The following is a 24,932-nucleotide window of genomic DNA, read 5'->3' on the forward strand; positions in this document are numbered from 1 at the left end:
GTTGTATGAACTCATTTCTTTTAATTTAGGCAAACTTAAATTTAACTGAAACTGGACTGGGATTTCTATTTCCCAGCATGCTTTGCCCATGACTCTCAAAAGGGAGAGTAAATGCTAAAATGAAGTGTTATATAATGTTTTTTTGCACAAGATTAATGGTAAGGGAGATTTAGAAGTGATTAATGTTTTGTTATGCTAATTTAGAAGCGTTTCTGTTAATGTGGGTCTTTAGAGAGTTACCATCATGGTGACAAGTGGCGCATGCGGCTTGGTATGAGAGCAAGTAAGTTACATGTTTTAAGTTGCTGTACTCATTCAGTAAGTGCTATACCATGCTATTGTTAACATGTTAGCAAGTTGGCATTTTTTGTATTTTCTTAGGGTTTACAGTGAAGTAAATAACTCATTTGATTTGCAAGAACTCAAAATAAAAAAGTTAATTAACTAAATATTTTATGTAAATTGCTATCAAAATGTATGAATTAGCTAACTCAGTTCTTCAAGTTAGGAGCAATTAACAGTACTACAAACTCAAAACTTGATAGTTCAAAACTTGATAGTTCTGCTTACTTAAAATTGGAAACATCATAACTGATTACCTCAAATTTTTTGAGTTAGCCCAACTTATTCGGGTGTACAGTGTACAAAATGGCAAATTAATAAGAAATCGTACCAGTTGGGTAGTACAAAAACGAAAAACACAAGCCTAAATCTAAAAACTGAAAACTTTTATGCCTTTTGGAGAGCCGTTTTGAATGACGACGGCATTTTGGGGGCCTGAAAATGCAAACCTTTAAAAACAGGTTTCAAAGTGAAAACAATACAGTCTCTGTGTAAACTACAAATGCGAATTTGTCATGGGCATGCGTATTATGTGTTCTGTCTTTAGGCGTGTAGGGTTTCTTTACAAAGTAACATCGCCATCTACTGGCCAGGCATGAATAATACAGCGTTTTTAGTCGTTTTCATGGATCTGTGTGAACTGGGATCGTTTTGATAAAGTTGTCGTCTGTACGCGAAAAACACAAGGGAAAAAACTTTACTGTAAACAAAGATTGTTTGAAACTGTAAAAAAAAGATTATAGGAGTATGTTTAGAAAATACTTTCAGTTTTCTATTTCAAATTTTCAATTTTAATTCAGTGAGTTACTTGTAATTTCTTTGTAATTGTTTGTTGAATTTACTAGCAATATTTGACTTTTACAGTAGGGAAAAAAAAAATAAAAAATTGTTTTCGGACAATCCAAATCCTACGATACTGTACAGTTTTCCCACCTCGTACAAGTTATTAAAAGTTTTAATGAGAGTTTGTTGATATCGTAAAAAATGTATAGTTTCCCAATGGTGAACACAACTCTGTTTGGTCATTCACGTGCACGTTACACAGTTACAACTCTTCTGTCTTCCCGAAAAGCGATGACAAAGAACGAAAAAGCCAAAACATACAGGTTTCCTTTACTATAGGTCAGCCTGCTCTTTCAATCCCACTCTCTGTGAAGGCAGTCTGTATGGGGTCAAACCTGTAAAAAAAAGCAAGTCATCCATACAGCTGCGATAAGGCTGCTGGTGAGATGGTGACAGCAGTGCTTTGTGAGAACCTCTGAGGGAAAGAAAAGGCTAAATTCAAGGCAAAACCCTCCTGACTGACACCAAGTAGACAGTGGCATTTCAGTACCTCTATGTCCTTAAAATGGTAAGCTCGGGGCTGCTTTTTAATGGGCAATAGACTCAAGGTTGTTCTGTAACAGAGACTTTTAGATACTTTTAGAGGCACACATATGCAGGTTGGAGCTAAATGACTCCTTTTCAGACTCATTATGAGCTTTAATTCAGCGATTAGGTGCATGATAGAGTCTGTTAACATCAATAGCATCAGCTTAGCTTCAAATAACTTGTCGAGTGTGTTCTTTGTACAGCAACTTGGTCTACCTGATGGACATCTAGGTAACATCCCAGGGCAGCTATTTTTCAGTAATTGAGGGGCTGTTTACACGACACCGTTTTCAACTAAAAAAGTAAAACTTTTTATGCGTTTTAGCCGTTCATTTACACGACAACGACGTTTTGGGTGCCTGAGAAAGCAAACTTTTGAAAACGGATTTCAAAGTGCACGTTTTTGAAAATGTTCTCCAGGTAAACAACAAAAACGCAAATCTGTGAAAACAATGACGTCATGCACATGCGCATTACATGTTCAGTTTATAGTGTTTCATCGCCATCTAATGGCTTGACAGCAGAATACAGCATTTTTAGTCGTTTTCGAGGATCCGTGTGAATAGGGTTCATTTTGACAATGAAAACTGAAAAGGAAAACTTCTCCATTTTAAGCATATCGTTGTCATGTAAATGTACCCTAAGTCACCATGAAATCAAAACTATTCTTGTTTTATATGGAATATTGCAGTATTTATTATGATTTATCTGTGCACATCTTTTTTTTTTTTTTTTTTTTTTAATTCATGTGCCCTGTAATTTTTAATCAAAATAACTTCCCCTCCCTCTTGCAACGACATCTTTTCTTTTCTCTGATGATGCGTTCACCAGCGTGAGGGCGGGGCAACCTGTCACTCACATGAGATCGACCAATAGCAAACCACAACCATCCAAACAATTCCCCATGGACAAAATCAAGCCCCGCCCTACATTTTTTCTTGTTCGAGAAGCAGTTTCACTCAGTCACAAGAGGGAAGAAAAGATGATAAAAACTTCTGTTTCATGCCAATTTTAAGTACTTCTGTCTAATTCTGTCAACTTCATATATAGAAACGTCAATATCTGGTTGGCCTTGCAGAACTTCTGCGAATAGGGAAAAATCAATTTATACTTGGAAACAAATTGAAATGACCAGGATACTTGATGAAAATAAATAATTGTACGATTACAGTTGGTTCGTTAGCTTAAATAGGTTGGTCCAGCTTTTGTGCAATTTAGAGCAACAATTCTCAACAAATCAATTCGTTCTTTTAACTGAAAGACAGAACTTTGTTTCTGCCATTTTTACTATTCTACATTTCAAACATTAATTTTCCTGTGAGTGGCTTGTCTCCTTTTTCTGTCTCATTCTAGATGTAACTGTTGAATATTACATGCACAGCCATTAGCAGATCAATAGAACATATGTCTATCAACTGTCATGTCACTGTCGATAAAATTACTACTGAAAAAATGATAGCAATTTAGTGGAAGATATTGGACAGTCATTGCTGACAATGCTATCTTCTGATTATTCATGAGGTTGCATGCTAATCATATTAACTCTGACAATCATTTCTCTCTAACAGCAGAGAGGCAGAAAGTAATACATTTGTTTTCATTATTACTGTTGCTGAAAGGCACTTCATCATTAACATTCATTCTGGGAGACGGGGAAGCAAATCTAATAAAGCTTATGTTTCTCTTTCTTTGTTTACTTTTTTAAAACATAGTTATTTATTCCTAGAGTGGATAATTGGTATATTTTCCTCCTAGAATATAGATTTTGTGGCAGAAAATAGTTTGAAGCATTTGTATGATTGTACTTCTTAAAAGGTTAGTTCACCCAAAAATTAAAATTCTGTCATTAATTACTCACTCTCATGTCGTTCCACACCCGTAAGACCTTCATTCATCTTCAGAACAAAAATTAAGATATTTTTGATAAAATTCGATGGCTCAGTGAGGCCTCCATTGCCAGCAAGATAATTAACACTTTTAGATGCCTACAAAAGACATATTTAAAAGAGTTCATGTGACTACAGTGGTTCAACCTTAATGTTATGAAGTGACAAGAAAAGTTTTTATTCGCCAAAAATAAAAAATAACGACTTTATTCAACAATATCTAGTGATGGGCGATTTCAAAACACTGCTTCATGAAGCTTTGAAGCTTTATGAATCTTTTGATTTGAATCAGTGGTTCGGAGCGTGTATCAAACTGCCAAAGTCACGTGATTTCAGTAAACGAGGCTTTGTTACGTCATAAGTGTTTCAAAACTTTGATGGTTCACCAGTGGGGGGCGTGACTTTGGCAGTTTGATACACGCTCCGAACCACTGATTCGAAACAAAAGATTTGTAAACCTTCGAAGCTTCATGAAGCAGTGTTTTGAAATCACTCATCACTAGATATTGTTGAATAAAGTCGTTATTTTTATTTATTTATTTTTTTCCCGCACAAAAAGTATTCTTGTCGCTTCATAGCATTAAGGTTAAACCACTGTAGTTACATGAACTGTTTTAAATGCGTCTTTAGTACCTTTCTGGGCATCTGAAAGTCTAGAGAGAAAAAATTTGGAAACTTTATTATTAACATTACTCATTTTCGAATGCCTATTTTGTTTGCTTGTTTTACCTTTGTAGGCCCACTTTGAACCTTAAAATTTGAAATTCATCAAGATATTAATGAATATAAATAATTTAATATTTACAACTATGATCATCTAAATCAAAACAAAGACAATGGTCGGCCTACTATGGTAAATATTCATAAGGAAAGTTCTCTTGTACTTGTAACCCATAAATATTTCCAAAAACTGCTTCACAGAGGATGGATTTCCTATTAGTTTCTCCCAATGTTTAATCCTCCTCCTCTTCTTGCTGTATTAAGGACTTTTGCAATGCCAATGTCTCATTTAACTTGCTCACTAGGGTTTTGGGATGGTATGCATGTCCAATAAGCAATATAGAATCAATTTAACTGGATTGAATTGCATGTGCTTATATATAATGTGCTCTTTTAGCCAAACAAGCCAAGACAAAATGCCAAGCTTAATATCATAGAACAAATGCAATTCATTTGATTGAAATTAGAGTGTCATGTAATGCAATTTCTGGCTTGTTTTCAATTGTGTGCAGTAATGCGTAGAAATGAAACACTATTGTCTTTGGTTATAGCCACAGTGACGCTTAAGGCAAAGCCTGTTTAATAACTCCAACTAAGCTGGGAAACCAAAAATGTGATGCAGTATGATAAAATAAATGCCATTACACTTTATTACTCGTGGCTTTTATGCATTGTTCCATATCTGTTATTTCACTCTGGGGTCTGACTCATACTTCATATCATATTTTTGCGTAACGCTTCATGTACGAGGGTTGATGACACACATTTTGATGTCAGTCAGATAAGCGTTAATTACAGTAATTTGCGCATGCATAATAAATCTGTCATTTTGATATGCAGAAACCCATTACACAGATTTCCAGTTAAAGGTAAGAAAAATCCTTGATATGACGTCTACTTTCCGGCCGAGACATTTGGATCTGAATGGACAGAAAAACGAACAAATTGCAAGGCTAAAGTCACATAACGTGCAAATGCACGCATCCCCAGTGGATTATTTAGCGGCTAGCAATAAAAACGCATTAGACTAATGTAAGAGAATGTGGCATTTTGGCTTTATGATTCAGCAAACTGCTGTGGTTTGTGATTAGCGGCAGTGGCGGTAGCGTGGTCCCAGTGCTCAGGAAGCTCTCTGGGCTCTGATGGAACGTTAGTGAAAGCCGTCTGCACCGTCAAAACCTAACGCTTATGGAGCGCAGCAGATAACAGGCCCGCATTGTCCACCAGGGTCTTTAGAGTCTCAGAATGAGCTGTCAAATGAGGCAGCACTAACTCTGCTAATCCGCCATCTGAGGAAAAGCCTCCGCCAAAAGGAGTAAACAAATAAATAAAAACATTAAAAAAGAACCACGAGTGTGATTAATCGAGTCGAAAGTCGCCGGCACTCGGGTGTCTGCTTTGAAGTAATGTTTGCGCTCTCACGCAAGCATGACCACTTTTTAGCACTCGTCAACAGTCAACTCGGGAATCAGCAGAAAACAAAAACGCTGAATTCTAGCAGCGCTCACTTTTTTCTCATCTCTTTTTACGCATACAAACAGCCGTTAAGATGTTGATAGCTACATGAAAGGAGAAATGTTTTGCAGTTAATTATAACAAAGATTGCTACAAAGAGAAGTGTTTATAACAGCGTGCTTTGATGTGATAGCTGCAATGCCATTTAATTCAAAGCAACAAAAAATGCACCTCAAACGAGAAAGATGTTGATAACATATTGTTCAAAGCAAAATGCAGCTGCAGTCCTAATGTCTAAAAATAAAACTTGATTTTTTCTTTGGTGGAAATTGGTGGAGTGGTACTTGCTGTGCAAAAATAGCGTCCTAGTGATGATAGTAGGGTGTTAAGAGTCGAAGCTGAAAAAAAAAAGAAAAAGAAAAAAACAGCTTAAAGGGATAGTTCACCCAAAATTGAAAATTCTGTCATCATTTACTCACCCTCAAGTAGTTCCAAACCTGCGTGAATTTCTTTGTTCTGCTGAACACAAAGGAAGATATTTGGAAGAATGTCAGTAACTAAACACATCTTGCCCCCCATTGACTACCATAGTATTTATTTTTCCTACTACTGTAGTAAATGGGGGGCGAGATCTGTTTGGTTCTTCCAAATATCTTCCTTTGTGTTCAACAAAAGAAAGAAATTCATACAGGTTTGGAACAACTTGAGGGTGAGTAAATGATGACAGAATTTTCATTTTTGGGTGAACTATCCCTTTAAAAAGACTGGTCTGTTTGCTGGTTTTAGAATGGTTTTGAGGACTTTTCAGCTGGTCAGGCTGGAAGACCAGCTGGCCCACAAGCTAAACCAACTAAAGACCAGCTTGGCCAGGATAAGAGACCAGCTTGTCCAGGATAAGAGACTAGCTAAGACCAGCTAAAACCAGCAAAACCCACTTTAAAGCCCCTTTTTTTGGAGTAGGACATGGCAGCTGTAATGATTTCATAGCATTTTGCTATGCAAAGGCTATAGAGCTTTGGCTTGGTTTCTAGGGATGCTTGGTGGGTGCTTACTGACCCAAGTCAGTAAGCAACGCAAAATCTCAATATCTCAATAGGATTTTCCCATTTTAGCATCTGCTAGCTGATCAAGTAATGCAATTACACTGTTAAATATGTAATTAGTAGCTAGTAATGAATTCCTTTCTTAGAGTAACTTACCCAACACTGCTACCAAAGTTTAATACTTAACATTAGAGCAGTGGTTGGGAAGGTTATCAATCTCAGTAAACTTTCTTAAATGTGACCCTGGACCACAAAATCAGTCACAAGGGTCATTTTTTAAATTGAGTGAGATTTATACATGATCTGAAAGCTGAATAAGGTTTCCTTTGATGTATGGTTTGTTAGGATAGGACAATATTTGGATGGTATCTGAGGGTGAAAAAAAATCTAAATATTGAGAAAATCACCTTTAAAGTTGTCCAAATGAAGTCCTTAGCAATGCATATCCACTCACAAAAATAATTTTTTGATATATTTACGGTAAGAAATTTACAAAATATCTTCATGGAACATGATCTTTACTTAATATCCTAATGATTTTTGGCATAAAAAAAAAAATCAATAATTTTGACACATACAATGTATTGTTGGTTATTGCTACAAATATACCTGTGCGACTTATGACTGGTTTTGTGGTCCAGGGTCACAAATGATTTAAATTAATAAATAAATGTTATTATTAAAACAATTTCAATTATTATATTTAATATTGATTTTAATGTTATTTATTAAAAAAAAAATTCTCAATAACTTATTTTTATTCAACAACATACAATTCTTGAAAGTTCTGCTATCACAAAGTTAATTGTTAATTTAACAATATTGACACTCCCAGGTTCAGTTAAAATAATAATATAATTAATATTTCATATTTCCAAAAAGAAAGGCAAAATAATGTTTGCTTTTCCATAGAAGATCCTTAGCTGTTATTAAAAGAAAAGGTCAGGACTAAAAATGGCACATTATGGAGTAAGACTGCAAACCTTTGCCGTACTAATACTAACATGAAACACACAGTAATATTAAAGCTGAAATTCAAATCAGTTCACGAGTGCAAAAAATAGCATGCAATTTATTAAGTTGCATTTGCACCTCGCATAACGCTCATGAAATCATGGCCAAAAGTTTGCAAACACCTTATTTTGTTTAGGGTCTAATAAATATTCTCACTTACGTTTATTTGTCTTTCACACTACACTTCATAAAGGTGTTAGCATGTGAATTGCTTCATTGAAAAATCTCTGAAACTAACACATTATTACACTATTTAAAGAGCTAAAGCTGTGATCTCAATAGCCCACATAATAGTATTAGGTTCCACCTCAGGTTGGGTTAACATGACCAGAGTTATTTTAGTATTATTTATACAGTAGTATTACTCATATTTAGAATTAGCTTTTATTTTTATATTTTCAGTTTTAGTTTTTTAGTAATTAGTTTATTATTTAGTTATTATACAGTTTATTATAGTAGTTTTATTTTTGCTCACCAATTTTATTGATTTTTTTTCATATTTCTATTAAGTTAAGTTTAATGTCAGTTTTAGTTTGAATAATTTTAGTACTTAATTATTTTATTTCAGTTAGTTAATGCAATACTTCTAAGCTTTTCAATTTTCAAAACAGCAGAAAAAACAGCAAAAGTGTAATTGTCTTTTTCTTAGCATTCAAAGCATCTTTTTGTCTGTTCAAGGTCAGGTTCTGTAACCTCATCTCTCTGTGACTGCTATTTCACACCATTGTACGGCGTACTGAAGCCCTCCTGTAAGTGAGGAAATGTCTCATCTGATAGCAGCCTGATTTAACTTCACTTTGTGGGTTTATAATATGGTGGCAGTGCTCAGGGAGAACAGTTCAGAAGACAAGTGAGGTGAGGGAGATATCATGCTCCAAATATGAAGCCTGCTCCTGCTTCCCTTGGGGTCGCAGGAACGGAGGTGCGCCATTAATTTAACCGAACTGAGTGGCTGAAAGAAAATGACTCGCAGATCATCATTTCAAGTTCAATTCGGATGCAAGCGAAAGACACGCGAGTCTAATTGGGTGAGCAGTTTACTCTGTAATTAGTTTGTCCATTTCTTTTATTTGTGAACATGAGTTTGTCACATTGAGAGGATAATCAACTCTAAAATCTTCCAACATAGGCTCATTGGAAAAATGTGCCTCTACCAACATTTTTGCAAAACTCCAAAAACGTGCCTTTACTGTACATACAATTCACTGCAGTTTCCAGCTAAAATAAACACTAGAGGCAGTTAAACACCAACAACTTCTAATCATTTTCACACAAATTATGATCACAGCACTCATTGCGGACTTATTTTTGCGCAGTTTCAGAATCCCACTCGGAGTGGTGCGAGCAGTACCGGAGGATTAACATTGGTGCCGTGACCCAGATGGGAGTTAAGTTTGGAGGCCAGCTAGTAAGAGCTGTGCAAGTAAATCTTACTCCCTTCAAGGTAATAACATACAATGTTATGACCTCAAAACACTTTTACCATAGTACATGATTTGTAAACTACTACATTTTGACATTTGTATCACATAACTAGCTCCATATCTAGCTCAGTGGCTCACCTGGTACATCACTACACCGTAAAATACTCAATAAATGAGTTCAGACTTGTATAAGCGAGCTGAAAAGGCATGGTTGCTTCAACAAATGCGTTTTGTGTAAAAAATGCAGCTTAAAACAGCCTAATGAGGTTAGCATGACTGTTTTGCTGGTTTTGAAGGGGTTTGGGAACTTATCAGTTGGTTAGTGTAACCCCCTCCGGTTCTACTCGCACTGCTCTGAGTGGGATTCGAACCAGCATTTCTAGCATGGGAGGTGGGCACTCCAACAAGGACACTCTAGCGTCAGTTGCTAACGCAACTCTTGAGGCCAAGGGAGTATGGTTTACTTGCACAGCTCTTACTAGCGGGGTCTCTTACACTCACCCCCCTAAACCTCACTCACATCCGGGTCATGGCACCAATGTTACCCCTCCGGTTCTACTCACACCTCTCCGAACAGGATTCAAACCAGTGTTTCTGGCATGGGAGGCAGGTGCGCTAACAAGGCACTAAAGACTGCAGCACTAACAAGGATGCTAAAGACCGCAGCTTCTAGGATCAGTTGCTATTGCACCTCTTGAGGTCAAGGGAGTGAGGTTTACTTGCACAGCTTTTACTAGCTGGCCTCCGTTACACTTACCCCCCTAAACTTCACTCCCATCTCGGTTACGGCACCAATGTTACCCCTCCGGTTCTTCTTGCACCGCTCTAAGTGGGATTCGAACCGGCGTCTCTGGTAATAAGGACGCTAAAGGCCGCAACCTCTAACATCATTTGCTAACACTTTACTAGCTAGCCTCCGTTACATTCACCCCCCTAAACCTCACTCCCATCCGGGTCACGGCACCAATGTTACCCCTCCGGTTCTACTCGCACCTCTCCAAACAAGATTCGAACTGCCGTTTCCGGCATGGAAGGCGGGTGCGCTAACAAGGCACTAAAGACTGCAGCACTAACAAGGACGCTAAAGACCGCAGCCTCTAGCGTCAGTTGCTATTGCACCTCTTGAGGCCAGTGGAGTGAGATTTACTCAAACAACTCTTACTAGCTGGCCTCCATTACACTCATCCCCCTAAACCTCACTCCCATCTGGGTCACAGCATCAATGTTACCCCTCCGGTTTTTCTTGTACCGCTCCAAGTGGGATTCAAACTGGTATCTCTGTTAATAAGGATGCTAAAGACCGCAGCCTCTAACGTCAGTCACTAATGCTTTACTAGCTGGCCTCCTTACATTACGACGGGATACTAGTAGACAAACCAGCTAAACTAGCTAAGAACTTGTTTTTTTTTTTCCTCAGGCCTTTTATAAGCTGAATGGCCATCTTTGAAAATATGTTGGTCTGTACATTCTTTGGTAATACCATGGTAATTTGATGTTTATGCATATTGCAAAAAAGGATTACCTTTTTCACATGCAAGAGCATTTATGTGGTACTCCAAGGTAAATTAAAACAGCACTTTCTTTTAAGGTATGTTGGGTGGGCACAGTCATCATCTTCTAAGCTCAATATCACCATGACATCCAAGACTAATTTACAACGAAATATAAAAAACAAAAGAAAAAAACCCCAAGATAAACAATATACCCCCCTTTCTGCCAACCAAGCACGCTGTGCAAACCGTAATTATCAAGTCTGTGACAGATGCCCAATGGAGCAGCATACACACTATTAGCCAGATTGAAGCTGAGCATATTTTCTCAAAATGAGACAGATTTCATCATTAAATGCCCAAAATGAAAGTCAAAAACTCATATGCTATGAAGATACAGAAGTAACTTTAACTGCTTGTCTGCTGATCTGAAAGTTACAGTGAGGCTCTACTATAGTAGCACATTTGTCTCATTGTCAACATCTTCAATTACAGCAACACTGATCATTCCCCATGAGCCCCTCTTAACCTCAATCTTTCAGCAGTTCAAAAGCAGTTCAAAGTTTCCGGCGAGTTCTAAACCTCAGAAGTGACATCTTATACAGCCTCTGCAAAGAACCAATGCAGAGGCAGTTTCAGTCAAATTAACCAATTATAGCTTCCGTGCTTCAAACAAAAATAAGGGATTGTAGATCATGCCATGTGTGTACATCAAACTTCTTTTCGGATCTTCTGATCCCTCTCGCCCTTCAAGTTCGTGCTGCCGTTTTCAAAGAACAACTGTCAATTTAGGCTATACAAACAACTGCAAGAAGTCATGTAAATCAAGAAACAAAGGCAGAAATACAACGCTCCCAGGGTTCAGATTCTATTTTCCAATAGCTCAACGTGTGTGCCGAGCCTCGTAACAGGCATTTACTCACGATCACATGGGAATATTATCAGTTATAGCCTATGGGTCCCAGGGAAAAATGCTGATGGATGGCACCAGCTTAATCATGCATTAAAAATACGTTAATGCCTCTAAGAAAATCATGCCATTGTTTATTTTTCACCTCACCTTTCATTTCATGACTTTTAAACCTTTATTATCATGACATTTTTTTTTAACAATAGACTCAACGGACAAGATGCACTGGTCTGTAATGACAATTCTGGGGGAAACTAAGTATGGAATATTTGAGTAATATATATAGATATTATTAATATATTATATATAGATATAGATATTCGACTAACTAGTTGTTTTAATTAAACACTACCATTCAAAATTTGGGGGTCAATAATATAGCAGCAAAAACAACTATTTAAATGGTATTAATTTTCACAATATTAGTGTTTTCAAATAAATTCGGCCTTGGTGAGTATAAGAGACTTTTTTCAAAAACATTAAAAAAAAAAAAAAAAAATTTTTTTCAATGGTATGTATAGGTGTTCATGGACTTCTATGCCAAAGGGGTTGATTTTCATGAAAATAAATAAATAATAATAATAAATAAATAAATTACAGATTCCAGCTTTTTTCTTTTTGTTACATGAATGTCATATTTAATCGGTCAAGGAATTTTTTTATTATTATTATTTTTTTTTTTATCATGCCTTTACAAATGCTGTTTATGCATACACTTCATTGTTTTACCTTTGTCCCAGAGCCAGACTTTTGTAAAATATGAAAATCCATTATAAAAATATGGATTACTATGTTTAAAACTTGATAATCAAAACAAAGTGAAATAAAAATTACCCATTTAAATATTGTTTGTGTGAAAATTAGATTTTTTTAATATTAAAAACATCATCATTATGACTTTCAGAGGTAAATATTAAGAATAAGAATACATTATTATAATAACAACAACTTTATAACTATATCCTCCTACCCTAATTGTTATTGGTCTTTTAGCAGATAGTTTCTCAGCCAAAGCAGAATAAGGCACATTTATTAAAAGGAGAAGGATGTGGAGCAAAAGGGGTCAAGGGCTTTGCTCCTGGGCACATCAGTGTTATCAAATCCCAGTAATTTCCCCTTTAAGCGAACCACACTTTCCAGGAGCTGAAATGTTAATTTTCAGATTTCTATCACAGATATTTAACCACTACGCCACCCCATCACCTTCAAAAATGCGCCATTGAAGAAATCGATTGAGTATGTCATTAAGATCAGCCCTAGATTGTAAACAAGTTTAGATATGACTATCACAGCCATTTTGAGCTGGTGAACGTCCATTTATTTGTGTTCGATTTACACTAACGACCCGAACTTTGAATGCCACGTATTATGTTACCACGTGATGTGGCCGTTGCTGAAAATATCCTGCTGATCAATGCAACCTCAGCTTTCCCTGTCGCCCATGTCGAACCAAATCACACACTGAACATAAATAGTTCACAGTTTGATAAAAGTGAAACTGCACATTGGTGTCTTTTTTGAAGCTCTATTCAGCCCTATTCAGTATAATTGCATGGAAAAGAGCAACCAGCACATTCTTTAAAATATCTCTTTTTGTGTTTCATGCTAAAAAGAAAGTCATACAGGCTTGGAATGTCATAAGGGTACATTTTGGCTTAACTAACGCTTTAAATATGTGAATTTTTGAGCTGAATTAAAAATACAGTGCTTGACCAGCATTCTGCTTTACTGCAAACAGAGAGCTGTGAGGTCCATTGCTTTTTGCACTTGCAAATACCCATAAAGCTCAGCCTGTGAAGGGTCTGTGGGCTTCGACACAGTTTGCACGTTGCCCCGAGCAGCCCTTATGTCTAGAACAAGGCTCGGCTTGCTGCTAAAAGATCAGCCTGTGCCCGATCAAAATGACTCAGCAATGGGCCTGACTGTTAGCGCCTAAGGAAAGCTACTCAGACATGAGGGTCAGTCTAAGCAGGTTGTACAAACACACACACACGATTCCACAATCTATTTGCCTAAGATCTGTGCTACATGACAATGGATTATGCTATATCTAATGAACGTACCGTTGCCGAGACAAACAACTCCAGTCTTAATGTTAAACAGCGGAAAATGAAAGCTAATTGCTAAATGAATCTGAGTGATTCTGAAATTCTCTTTATGTACCAAGATGTTCCTCTGATATTTTTAATCCAATGAGCTCTAAAAGCAATCGCAACGTGAAATAAGGAAAGCATTATTTATTTATTTACTTAATTGAATCTCAATCTGAACTAATGCTTTACAATGACTTCACAAATGGCGAAATCTCTTACATAAAAGTATTGTAATGTTGTATCCGAGGGAAATTGAATATTGAACAGTTACAACATTCAAAAATACCTAAATATTACCAGTGTTGTTAAAGGGATAGTTCACCCAAAAATAAAAATTCCGTAAATCTGTATGAATTTCTTTCCTCTGCTGAACTCAAAAGAAGATATTTTGAAGAGTTGATGGGCTACATTGGCTTCCATAGTATTTTTTATTTCTTTATTTTTTATTTCCATACTATGGAAGTCCACGGGGTCCATCAACTGTTTGGTTACCCATATTCTTCAAAATATCTTCTTTTGTGTTCAGCAGAAGAAAGAAATTCAAGATTTAAGGTACTAAAATGACTAAAACTAAAAATGATGTAAAAATAAATTACAGTTAAATAGAACTATTTTTTTTTTTAAAAAATGGCAAACGCACACAAAATTACTAAAAAAAAAAAAGAAAAAAAGAAAAAAACTTAAAATGAACGTATAATAAAAGCTATTATGAATAAATACCAAATAATACTACAATAACACTGAATATTATCATATTACATATCCAAAAACCTTAAAACTTACATTTTAATTAGTGTTAGTCTAAATTTAAAGTGATAAACACAAGTAAGTTGGATAACTCAATAGATTTCAGTTAACTTGCCATATAAAATGAACATTACTACACATTACCTCAAAAAACAGTAAACACAACTGACGTTTCTGCTTGGATGAACAGAATAAAAAGCAATTTTGAATTATGTCTGCTTTACAACAGTCAAACAGACGCCTAAAGCTGCGAATAAAGATATACACGGAGGGCATTTTCTTTTCACAGTCATCAAATCCAGTTTAACGCACATTTGGGTTGGCCTCACCTCAGCGTATCACAACGTTCAGACAGACATATTCCATTTTCTTTTTAAGTCCATCACTGATGTCTATACATAAAATGCGATGCAGCACAAAGGAACACCTCTGTCGTTTTAAATAAGAATCTAATAGCTAAAATGACGCAGGCTTCGGTACAAACAGACTATTTGTAGGCTTTCAGGGAGACTGTGGAGCAAAAGGCAATTAGTATTTCGCTGCCGGGTCCTTGATGTGTGATTTCTAAAGGCTGTTAGAGGCACTATCAGAGTTTGGCAGTGAATATGCATAAGGTAAATTGTAAACGAGAGCATGATTAAGACTTAACTAGGCTGCGGATATAAAGAGTGCCAAACTCAAGTGCTTAAATGGTAAAAACCTTGAAGAAAGGCTTGTGATGTAGCCAAGATGCGCATAAATTCTAAAAAGCGTTCAATTGAGGTGAATACATTTTTATCTGATAAGAAGACATGCGCATTAACTACGACGGAAAGTCATTTACCGAATAAATCCCTCGATGAGCAACAAAAAAACTCACATGACTTTGCCTCAGCTGATGTGATTGGATAACTGGACTAACCAGCGGACCAATCGCATTGCACAGCATCTCAAATGTTGGTTTGGCCATTCTGAAAATGCCTGAGCCAAAGTCTGTCATCAGAATGATTTAAATAAAGCCTCAATTTCCCCGATTGCAGCAACTTTCATTTTTATTACAGATATTTTGCGCCAATTTCCCAGGACGTGACTATTTTTTTCTCTTGAACATGTGCGATGGAAATGCTACTTTATTCGCAAATGTTTTATGTGATATTCCAATTTTTGCGGCAAAGTAAATGCACAGCTTTCCTCAAAAAAAACAAAAAAAACAAAACAAAAAAACAACAACAACAGAAAACGAACAGTAAAATTTACATACCAAAATGTAATGGTAATAGTACGTTATGCTTGAAATATTATATATATATATATATATATATATATATATATATATAAAACTCTGTACTATTCAATTATCGAAGTTTAAAGGTTAGCAAATATGTAATATACTACAAAAAAATATATAATTTACTACAAGTTTACTGACCTTCCATTAAAAACAGTGGCTATATGCTGATGTGTTTTTTTTTTTTTTTTTTACAAATTCAAAGTCTGTTAGTCAGCACAACTCAAAGGCCATTCATGAAATATCATTTAACTGCAGTTTTCCAAAAGGTTAATTGTATTTTTCAACTTTAAGAGATGTTTATCCTGGTTTAATAAATGTTTACGTCCTTAATGCATGAAATAAACATCTAACATTTACATTTCCAATAGGAAGTTCATACTTCATATTTCATGCTGAGATTTCCCATCTATTCCTGCAGTTCTCTGGGCCGTTCCTCTTGCGTAATCAGGCCCTGTTCTTGACAAGTTTCACTGTGACACTGTCTCGGTACAATGTGACCTTCTATGCGAGCAAAGACACTCATTGGGCCCTTGGGGACCATTTGGAAGCACCAAGCTTGAGGAGGATGGATTCAGGAAGGCTGCCTGCTCTGTTTAGGCCTCTAATCTCATCAGAGAGCATCTGACCTCTACAAGCTCCGACATATAGACATGCCTTGGAGTTTATCACTGAGAAAATGCAAATACATGGGTTTTATTGCAGTTACCATAAGGATAATTCATCAACATCCACTTATGCAAATGCTTGGTTAAGTAACTACAGTACATGAATAAATAAAGAAAAAAATCATTTATTCATAATCCAAAAATGCCACTTTTCTGGAAACAGAAAAAAAACACTGTATTTTCTAAATAATTAAACATTGCATTGTCAAAGTTGATATTGTGGCTTTATATATGGTCAAACATTTGGCATGTGTCATATTATAAACATTTTACCAAAATCAAGCTCAAATGGATTTACAAGGTTTCTGACCAGCGAATTTCTGAGAATTTCAGACATGCGTGTTTTGTCCATCATTAAAACAGCCACTTCCGAAGCAGTAAGTGCATCGCATTACGTTTTCATCAACTTGCAGGTTGTAAAGTTTATTGTAGCTATGTGGGTGCTCAGTTTTTTTCTGTCATTTGACCAAAGTGCTACACACAGGCTATTTATGACAGTATTGGCTATGACTCGACGACAAATGCTAGACTAAAACAATCTTCTACGCTCCAATACATAAAACATTAGACTTTGTATATAAAGTTTTTCTTGAGTAAAGAAAATGCTATAATAATTCAAAGAACCAGTTCTTTATTTAGTCTTGCATTGCAAACAAGCAGAGATGTTCCAAAATATGTGCAGCACTTCATTCAAGCTTGAGGCGAGGCGGAGTTAAAGGGTTAGTTCACCCAAAAATGAAAATTATTCCATGATTTACTCACCCTCAAGGTGTATCTTCTTTCAGACGAACACAATCTGAGATATATTTAAAAATATCCTTAGTCCTCCAAGGTTTATAATGGTTGTGAATGGCTGCCCAAATTCTGAAGAGAGAAAAAAAAAAAAAAAAAAGAATCCATACGACTCCAGGGCGTTAATAAAGGTAAAATAACGAGCTTCCGGTGCGACAGCCATACGCATTCGATGTAAGTCCAAAACGGGTTGTACGTCATGACATTGTGTACTACGTCGCGGAAGTTAATGCTTTTGGGACGTACGTCGAATGCTTACTGCTGCCTGCGTCAGAAGCTCATTATTTTACTTTAAAAAGTATTAAATAAGGATACTTGTCTTACACAAACGCATCAATTCACTTTACAAGACCTCTGGAGTTGTATGGATTAATTTTTTTATGGATCGATGCATTTTTTTTTCTCTTCAGAATTTGGGCTACCATTCACAACCATTATAAACCTTGGAGGACTAAGGATATTTTTAAATATATCTCCGATTGTGTTTGTCTGAAATAAGATAGTCATATACACCTAGGATGGCTTGAGGGTGAGTAAATCATGGGATAATTTTCATTTTTGGTTGAACTATCTCTTTAAGAGGTTTTACTTACAGCTTGAGGATCCAATGGAGTTACAGTGTTTAGTCACAAGCTCTTTTTAACACTTTTCATAGGTTAAATATTTGCAAAATTCACAGACAGACATAAAGGGTGACCAATAGTAATGATTTATTAAAAAAAGACAAAATATGGAGGTGTCGCCTGACAGCGATCTTATTATTATATCTTATTCTGGTAGAATGAAGCAGAGACTTTCAAGGTTCATACTAGAATTACTGTATTAATAATAAATTAATCTCTATTCACAGCAGAAATATTGTGCACAATCCATCTGTAAATATAAGAGTACTGAATAAAATCCCAGTTTGTGTAAGAAAGGTCACTATATAATGAAATTAAAAATATTAGTGTCAAGGTCATGGCCTAGCAGAAAGTGCACACGCTCCGACATGAGTCTCTTTTGCAGGCAACCTGAGTTTGAATCCAGCATTTGATTTTAAACTGTTATTTAATCTAAAAAATGGTTTAAATCACAGTTTTTAAAAAGGAAATATTTAATTTACACCAATAGTTTTGCTTTTAATACTGATGTTGTTTTGATCCAAATGTGAAGGGGAAAATACCATTGTTCTTAGTTTAGCTGTAAAGCACAAGCATTTCAAAAACCTAGAATGTCACAAAATCCTCCTCTACAAACCACGCATCATTTCCATATCTCACATTCAATCTGAACTGACGTGGTGCTAAACTGGAGACGTCCCTCTGTGCCTGGTGACCTAATCCTGCTCTCAGCCGAGCTGTGAAGAGACCGTACACACATTTGAACTCACCGTTTTCTGTATTTTCATGCTCGGTGTCAGTAAGGGTGAGGTTAGAGTTGGCTCTGCTGGAAAGGCAGGAGCTGCGGCCGGATTTGGTGTTGCTACGGCCCCAGAGTCGGACAGCGTGCTCGGGGGACACAATGCCGTCCGTTTCTGTGTCAGCGTCTGATCCCACACTCACGGAGTAGTCGCGGTGGGGAAGGCCCATTTCTGTCCGATATGCTACCATATGGGGCGGCACGGGATCTCCGAAGGCCATGTCTCTGAGAGAGAAGTCCGCCCCTGATACAACACACAAGAGCACAGTGAGAGAAAATACAATCTGTGTTATGCATACAAGAACAGACTGCAACGGTAGGGGTCTGGAAGCATGGATTTTCTCCATCTCATATCATGATTTTTTTAACAATAACGTAAAGACATTTCTATAAAAACCGACCATGAGCTCCAAGATTGTTAATTGATGATAGAAATGTCTAATAATAATAATAATAATAATAATAATAATAATAAAGTAGTAGTAGTAGCAGCAACAGTAATATTATTAAAAAGACAGTAAAGTAAATTATTAACTTACAATTATTAATTACAAGTATAAAAACAATATAATGTAAATTTATTGCAAAATATTACCATACTAGTATATGTAATAAATGAATGTGATGTTTACTTCCAGAACTTGAGTACTGCGAAATTCCAAGTTCCTCGTAGGAACTTTAAACCAAAGTAAATGGAACGCAGCATAACAAACAAGTTTCAGAGTGAAAAGTTGTTTTTTAAACTACATTTAACTCTTTCCTGCCTTTTTTTTTTTTTTTTGTCATTTATGAGACAACGCTTCAAAAGTTTCAAAAGTAATCCACATGATTGTGAATTTTGTGTGAATTTAATTAAAATTCCACACATAGATTTCGCAACAGATTCAAACTGGTCATACAAATTCACTGTGTTGATGAACAGAAAGCTGCTTGATTTGAAAGAACACGAATGAAGCTTTATAGTACCCGTGTGTCAGCTGTTTGTGTTCGCGCACACTATCAAAAAACGTCTCAGGTTATGTATGTAACCCTGGTTCCCTGAGAAGGGGAACGAGACACTGCGTCGACAATGACACTATGTGGAACGCCCATGGCGTCATTGTCGATACAGCGCTGAAGTGCCACTTTGAAAGGTAACTATAAAAGGCTGTGTGTTCGGAAATATGCAATATATGAAACTAGCTGATATTTAATCGAATTGAAAAACCTAATGAAAATTTTATTCAAAACGGAACACTCAAACCCACAACCTCAATAAACATCACATTCAGAGTGTGCTCATGACTGTTGGAGGCCAAAGGTACGAGAAAAAGGAAGCCGTTTAGACAGAGCTAACAGCAAATTACCGATTGATGCCTGAGAGTGAGCGTAATAATAGTTAGCGTGCCTGAGAGCAACAATGCATTTAGTATTCATGGAGGGGAAGTGGATATTTTTTCAGGTCACCATCAACTGGACACATTAGAAGGTCATAAAAGACATCAGCGAATCAGCATTCATGACACCCCCCTCTCATTAAAGTCCCAGCACACTAATGGCAAAGCTACAACACCGCATTCGGCTTTCCTTTTATCTCTCTGGTTTTAGATACTGCTTTTTCAAAACGGCTGGAATATATTAGCGACGGATCAAATCGTCACCGCAGTCTCTCTTAATTGCTTGAATACGATCGCTCTCTGAAGCGTATCTGAAAGATGTGCTGCAGATCTGGAGCCTGTGAGATGAGCCCCCCCAAAGTGTGTGATAGTTTGTCTCATATTAGCAAGTATGTGTAATAGATATGTGCTTTAATATGAAGTGGGCAAGTAAAATGATCAAGGATGCACCATTTCACGCTTCAAAAGAAAATAATAAGCACACAGGTCATGTATCAGGGATTATTACCATTTAATTGCATTCTTGCCATCAAAAGTTTTAATACAGTTCATTTAGGGGAATAATCATGCCCAAAAATCTTTCATATTTTCTTTTTCTTTTTCAAGGCAAGACACCCTAGGTGAAAAGGGTAAAAAAAACTAGATATCATCATACTTCCCCAGTTGATTGATTACATATATGCATTCATTTGCATAAATTTCTAGAACAAAAATCTGACCATTGGATAAAGCCAGGTTTAAAATTTGTTTCATTTTTTTGACATAGGCCTACATGGTCAAATGTTTTTACGGAAGGGATTTTGGATATCTCTTTTTATTACTCCATAAATCAGAAAGTACTTTCAACAGACAGAAAAATAAATTTTCACATTTTTTTTTAGGAAAAAAATGTATAAAATCAAGCAAATGATATATGAACAAACCTCTCTGTAAAACCTCCAGAATATAGATAGGAACTAAACTGTAAAGTTTGGTGTAAGTTCTGCTGAAGTGGAGATTTCTGACTCAGTGCAGAAGAGAAAACTCATTTTGAGAAAATGGCTTTTAAAGAAATGTACTGTAATGGAAATCTAAAGACGCAAACAGATAAAGTGCTATAAAAGATACACTAAAAGTGCATTTTGGATGTTTTCTTCCCACTAGTCTGAAAAAACACTTTATGAAAAGCCAAAAAGCCCAAAATCTCAAAATTGACAGATGCATGAAAAACAGTGTTTTTGCCATTAGTGTCTCGGCATAAATAATATTATTAGGCACTCACAAGCCAAATTTAAGCTCTAATGCTAAATTTCAATTCAACAAGATATAAAATAAAAAGTGTCGTTCACTTTGCTTTTTTACTCCAGGGATGCAAATTCTACAGAAGTGAGGGAAAGATTTGTGACCAAAAAAAAAAAGAAAAGTGAGATTCAAAAAAAAAAAAAAAAAAAAAAGATTCAAGCCCCCTAGGGGGGTCTGGGGCAAATATTAAAAATATCAGCTTTAAAATGTGGATTTACTGTCAATTTCAGCAGGAGGATATAGGAGAACAAAACCTAATAATAATAATAATAATTATAATAATAATAATGATATTAATATTAATACATATACACACACACATCTTATATATATACACATATACATCTTATATATATTACAATTATTATTAATATAATATTAATATAATTATTTTTTATAAAATGAAACAAATCAATAAAGAAATTATACTGTAAAATTTGAAATAAAGGTTAAAAATAATTATTTATTAAATAAAGATACACACTTTTTTCTCTTTTATTTTTACAGTGGAAAAGAGTAGGAAAATGTATTAACTTTTCGCATGTCAGTTTTTGTGTGTGAAGAACAAACTCCACACTGTTCTTCACAAAGCTATTTTATTGCTTTGGAAAACAGCACACCACCTCTATCACTGTGCTTTAATGGTGTTTTTTGTTGCTGTTGTTTGTTTTTTGGAGTCTGACAGCCTCTGGTCATCAATAACTATCTTATGGAAAAGAGCAGCATGAACATGAAAACTCTGCATTTGTGTTTCACAGAAAAAAATCTCAGCATATGGTCTGGAATGAAATGAAGGTGAGTGAATAATGACACAATTTTCAAATAATGGTGAACTGTACAGAATGTCTTTTGTGTCTGTCTGCCGTAGAACAGATTTGAAAAATGCAGGCTGTTGGCCGAAGGTAAATTCTGTGGAGACATGCAGCAATCAGAAATGCATTATACTTTAATAGGCAAATTATAATGTCATCAATAACGGTACACTTCTGCAAATTAGGCCAGATTGCTTTCACGGCAAAGGCAAACCATACTGCATCCGTACAAACCGTAACGCAAGCCAAGCGCGATTTCACAGAAAACACAGACTCGAATAAGAAAATTCTGCCATCATATTATGAAATTGCACACTTCAGTTTTCAGAGGCACTTATGGTTTTATCTCTGCCATGGCGGTGAGAGATCAGACATGTGAAATCTTGCCCCGCTCACCTTGTCTGCTGAACTCATCGGCTTCGTGGTGCACCACGTCTTTGACTCGGCTGCCATAGGCCAATCTGGAGTCCTGATCAAAAGCTTTGAGGGTCTCGCTGGAGCTGTAGGACTTGGGGTTGAGCTTGCCGTCCTCGCTGTCAGCTGAGGAGCTGGTGTACCGGCGCTCCGCGTCCCGCCTGGAGGTCAGAGAGCGGTAGGGTCTGCGTTCTTTCACTTCCATGGCAACCTTGTCTCTTGTCTCAACATCAAAGGGAGGGAAAGAAGCCAGTTCAGTCCGTGTGATTCTACAAGAAGACAGAGACGGGAAAAAAGACCATGATTACTGCTTCTGCTAATCTGTCTTCACAGCTAAAACCTAAAATCAGGTCAAAAGTACAGTGGAAACAGTTTTTTTAAATTTATTTTTTGCTAAATAGAATGTGCATTATTTATTTAACATTATATAACATTATTTAACATTATTTATTTGAAATATATATATTTTTTGTATGTAAAACTTTTTTACTGTCACTTTTGATCAATTTAATACATCCTTGCTGAATAAAAGTATTAATTTCTTTAAAAAAAAATATTAGGGTAAAACATAAAAAATACAAAACAACACTCCATATTTAATCATATCTATTCATAGGATTCGACTAACCAGCTATTTTAGTGTGCCACTCAGTCTGGCAGGATTTTTTTCATTTTTTTTTTTTTTTTTCTTCCAGCTGGAACATTTTTTTCATGACAAGACCCTAAAGGACTAAAGTTAAAAAAAAAGAAGATTTCTGGACAATCCTTTAAAATAGTTCTCCCAGTCGGGGTGACATTATGCAGCACTGCAGCAATTCGAAAAACAGGATCCATTTTGATAAAATACAGCACAACAAATCTTGTGGCCGTAAACTTTACGACTTGAATCTCCCTCCCTGCCTCTGTGATAAACGCTGCACTTCCAGCAGATTTTTAAGTGGCAGGTGTCCTTCTGTTTGGTCTGCGGTTTATACGCTGTGAGTCAACGCCCAATGCAACAATACACCCTTATGACTCCTGTCACGACTATCAAACTGCAGCAGCCAAGACTCGGATAAAAGGGTGACTATTCCTCAGAGAACACTGGGGGAAATATTAAATATAGTTCACCTAAAAAAGACAGTCAATTACTCACCCTCATGTTGTTCCAAATCCGCATGACTTTCATTGAGCACAATAGAAGATGTTTCGCAGAATGTTCAAGTTGTTCTTTTGTCTTTTCCATTCAACAAAAATGAGATACTACACTATAATGAGAGCACAATTTTTTTTTTCATAAAATCACCATCCATTTTTGTTGTATGTGTAACTCTTTTGGTTCTACTTGCACCGTTCCAAACAGGATTCAAACCGGCGTCTCTGGCATGGGAGGCGGATGCGCTAACAAAGACACTAAAGACCACAGCCTCTAACGTTAGTCGCTAGTGCAAGTCTTAAGGTCAGGGGAGTGAGATTTATTTGCACAGCTCTTACTAGCTGGCCTTCCGTTACACTCACCCCCCTAAACCTCACTCCCATCCGGGTCACGGCACCAATGTAACCCCTCTGGTTCTACTCGCACCACTCCGAGCAGGATTCGAACATTTCTGGCATGGGGGGCCGGTGGGCTATCAAGGAGGCTAAAGACCTAGTGCACCTCGAGGCCAGTGGAGTCAGGTTTACTTGCACAGCTCTTACTAGCTGGCCTCTGTTACACTCACCCCCCTAAATTTCACTTCCATCCGGGTCACGGCACCAATGTAACCCATCCAGTTCTACTTGCAATGCTCTGAGAGGGATTCGAACCAGCATTTCTGGCATTGGGTGGCAGGCACGCTAACAAGAACACTAAAGACCGCAGTCTCTAGCGTCAGTCGCTAGTGTGCCTTTTGAGGTCAGGGGAGTGAGGTTTACTCACACAGCTTTTACTATAGCTGGCCTTCGTTACACTCACCCCCTAAACCTCACTCCCAACCGGGTCACGGCACCAATGTAACCCCTCCGGTTCTACTTGCACCACTCTGAACGGGATTTAAACCAACATTTCAGGCATGGAGAGCCGGTGGGCTATCAAGAATGCTAAAGACGGTAGCCTTTAACGTCAGTTGCTAGTGCGCCTCGAGGCCAGTCGAGTGAGGTTTACTCAACAGCTCTTACTAGCTGGCCTCCGTTACACTCACCCCCTAAACCTCACTCCCAACCGGGTCACGGCACCAATGTAACCCCTCCGGTTCTACTTGCACCACTCTGAACGGGATTTAAACCAACATTTCAGGCATGGAGAGCCGGTGGGCTATCAAGAATGCTAAAGACGGTAGCCTTTAACGTCAGTTGCTAGTGCGCCTCGAGGCCAGTCGAGTGAGGTTTACTCAACAGCTCTTACTAGCTGGCCTCCATTACACTCACCCCCTAAACCTCACTCCCATCTGGGTCATGGCACCAATGTT

General features: G+C 36.8%; 1 protein-coding gene across 12 annotated transcripts in view; it reads right to left on the bottom strand.

Moving 5' to 3' along the window:
- The window catches only part of tenm4 (teneurin transmembrane protein 4), a 262,005-nt gene that overhangs the window by 170,793 nt on the left and 66,280 nt on the right, over positions 1 to 24,932 (bottom strand). For all 12 annotated transcript variants that reach the window (XM_051862025.1, XM_051862022.1, XM_051862031.1 and 9 more), the window contains exons 2-3: positions 22,489 to 22,775; positions 18,595 to 18,867 (exon numbers count right to left, since the gene is read on the bottom strand). In XM_051862025.1, coding sequence (XP_051717985.1) covers positions 18,595 to 18,867; positions 22,489 to 22,711 — 496 coding nt within the window. In that variant the 5' untranslated portion in view covers positions 22,712 to 22,775. The remainder of the gene's footprint in view (positions 1 to 18,594; positions 18,868 to 22,488; positions 22,776 to 24,932) is intronic.

Source organism: Ctenopharyngodon idella, chromosome 15 (genome assembly GCF_019924925.1).
Source record: "Ctenopharyngodon idella isolate HZGC_01 chromosome 15, HZGC01, whole genome shotgun sequence".
NCBI classification, from domain to species: Eukaryota; Metazoa; Chordata; class Actinopteri; order Cypriniformes; family Xenocyprididae; genus Ctenopharyngodon; species Ctenopharyngodon idella.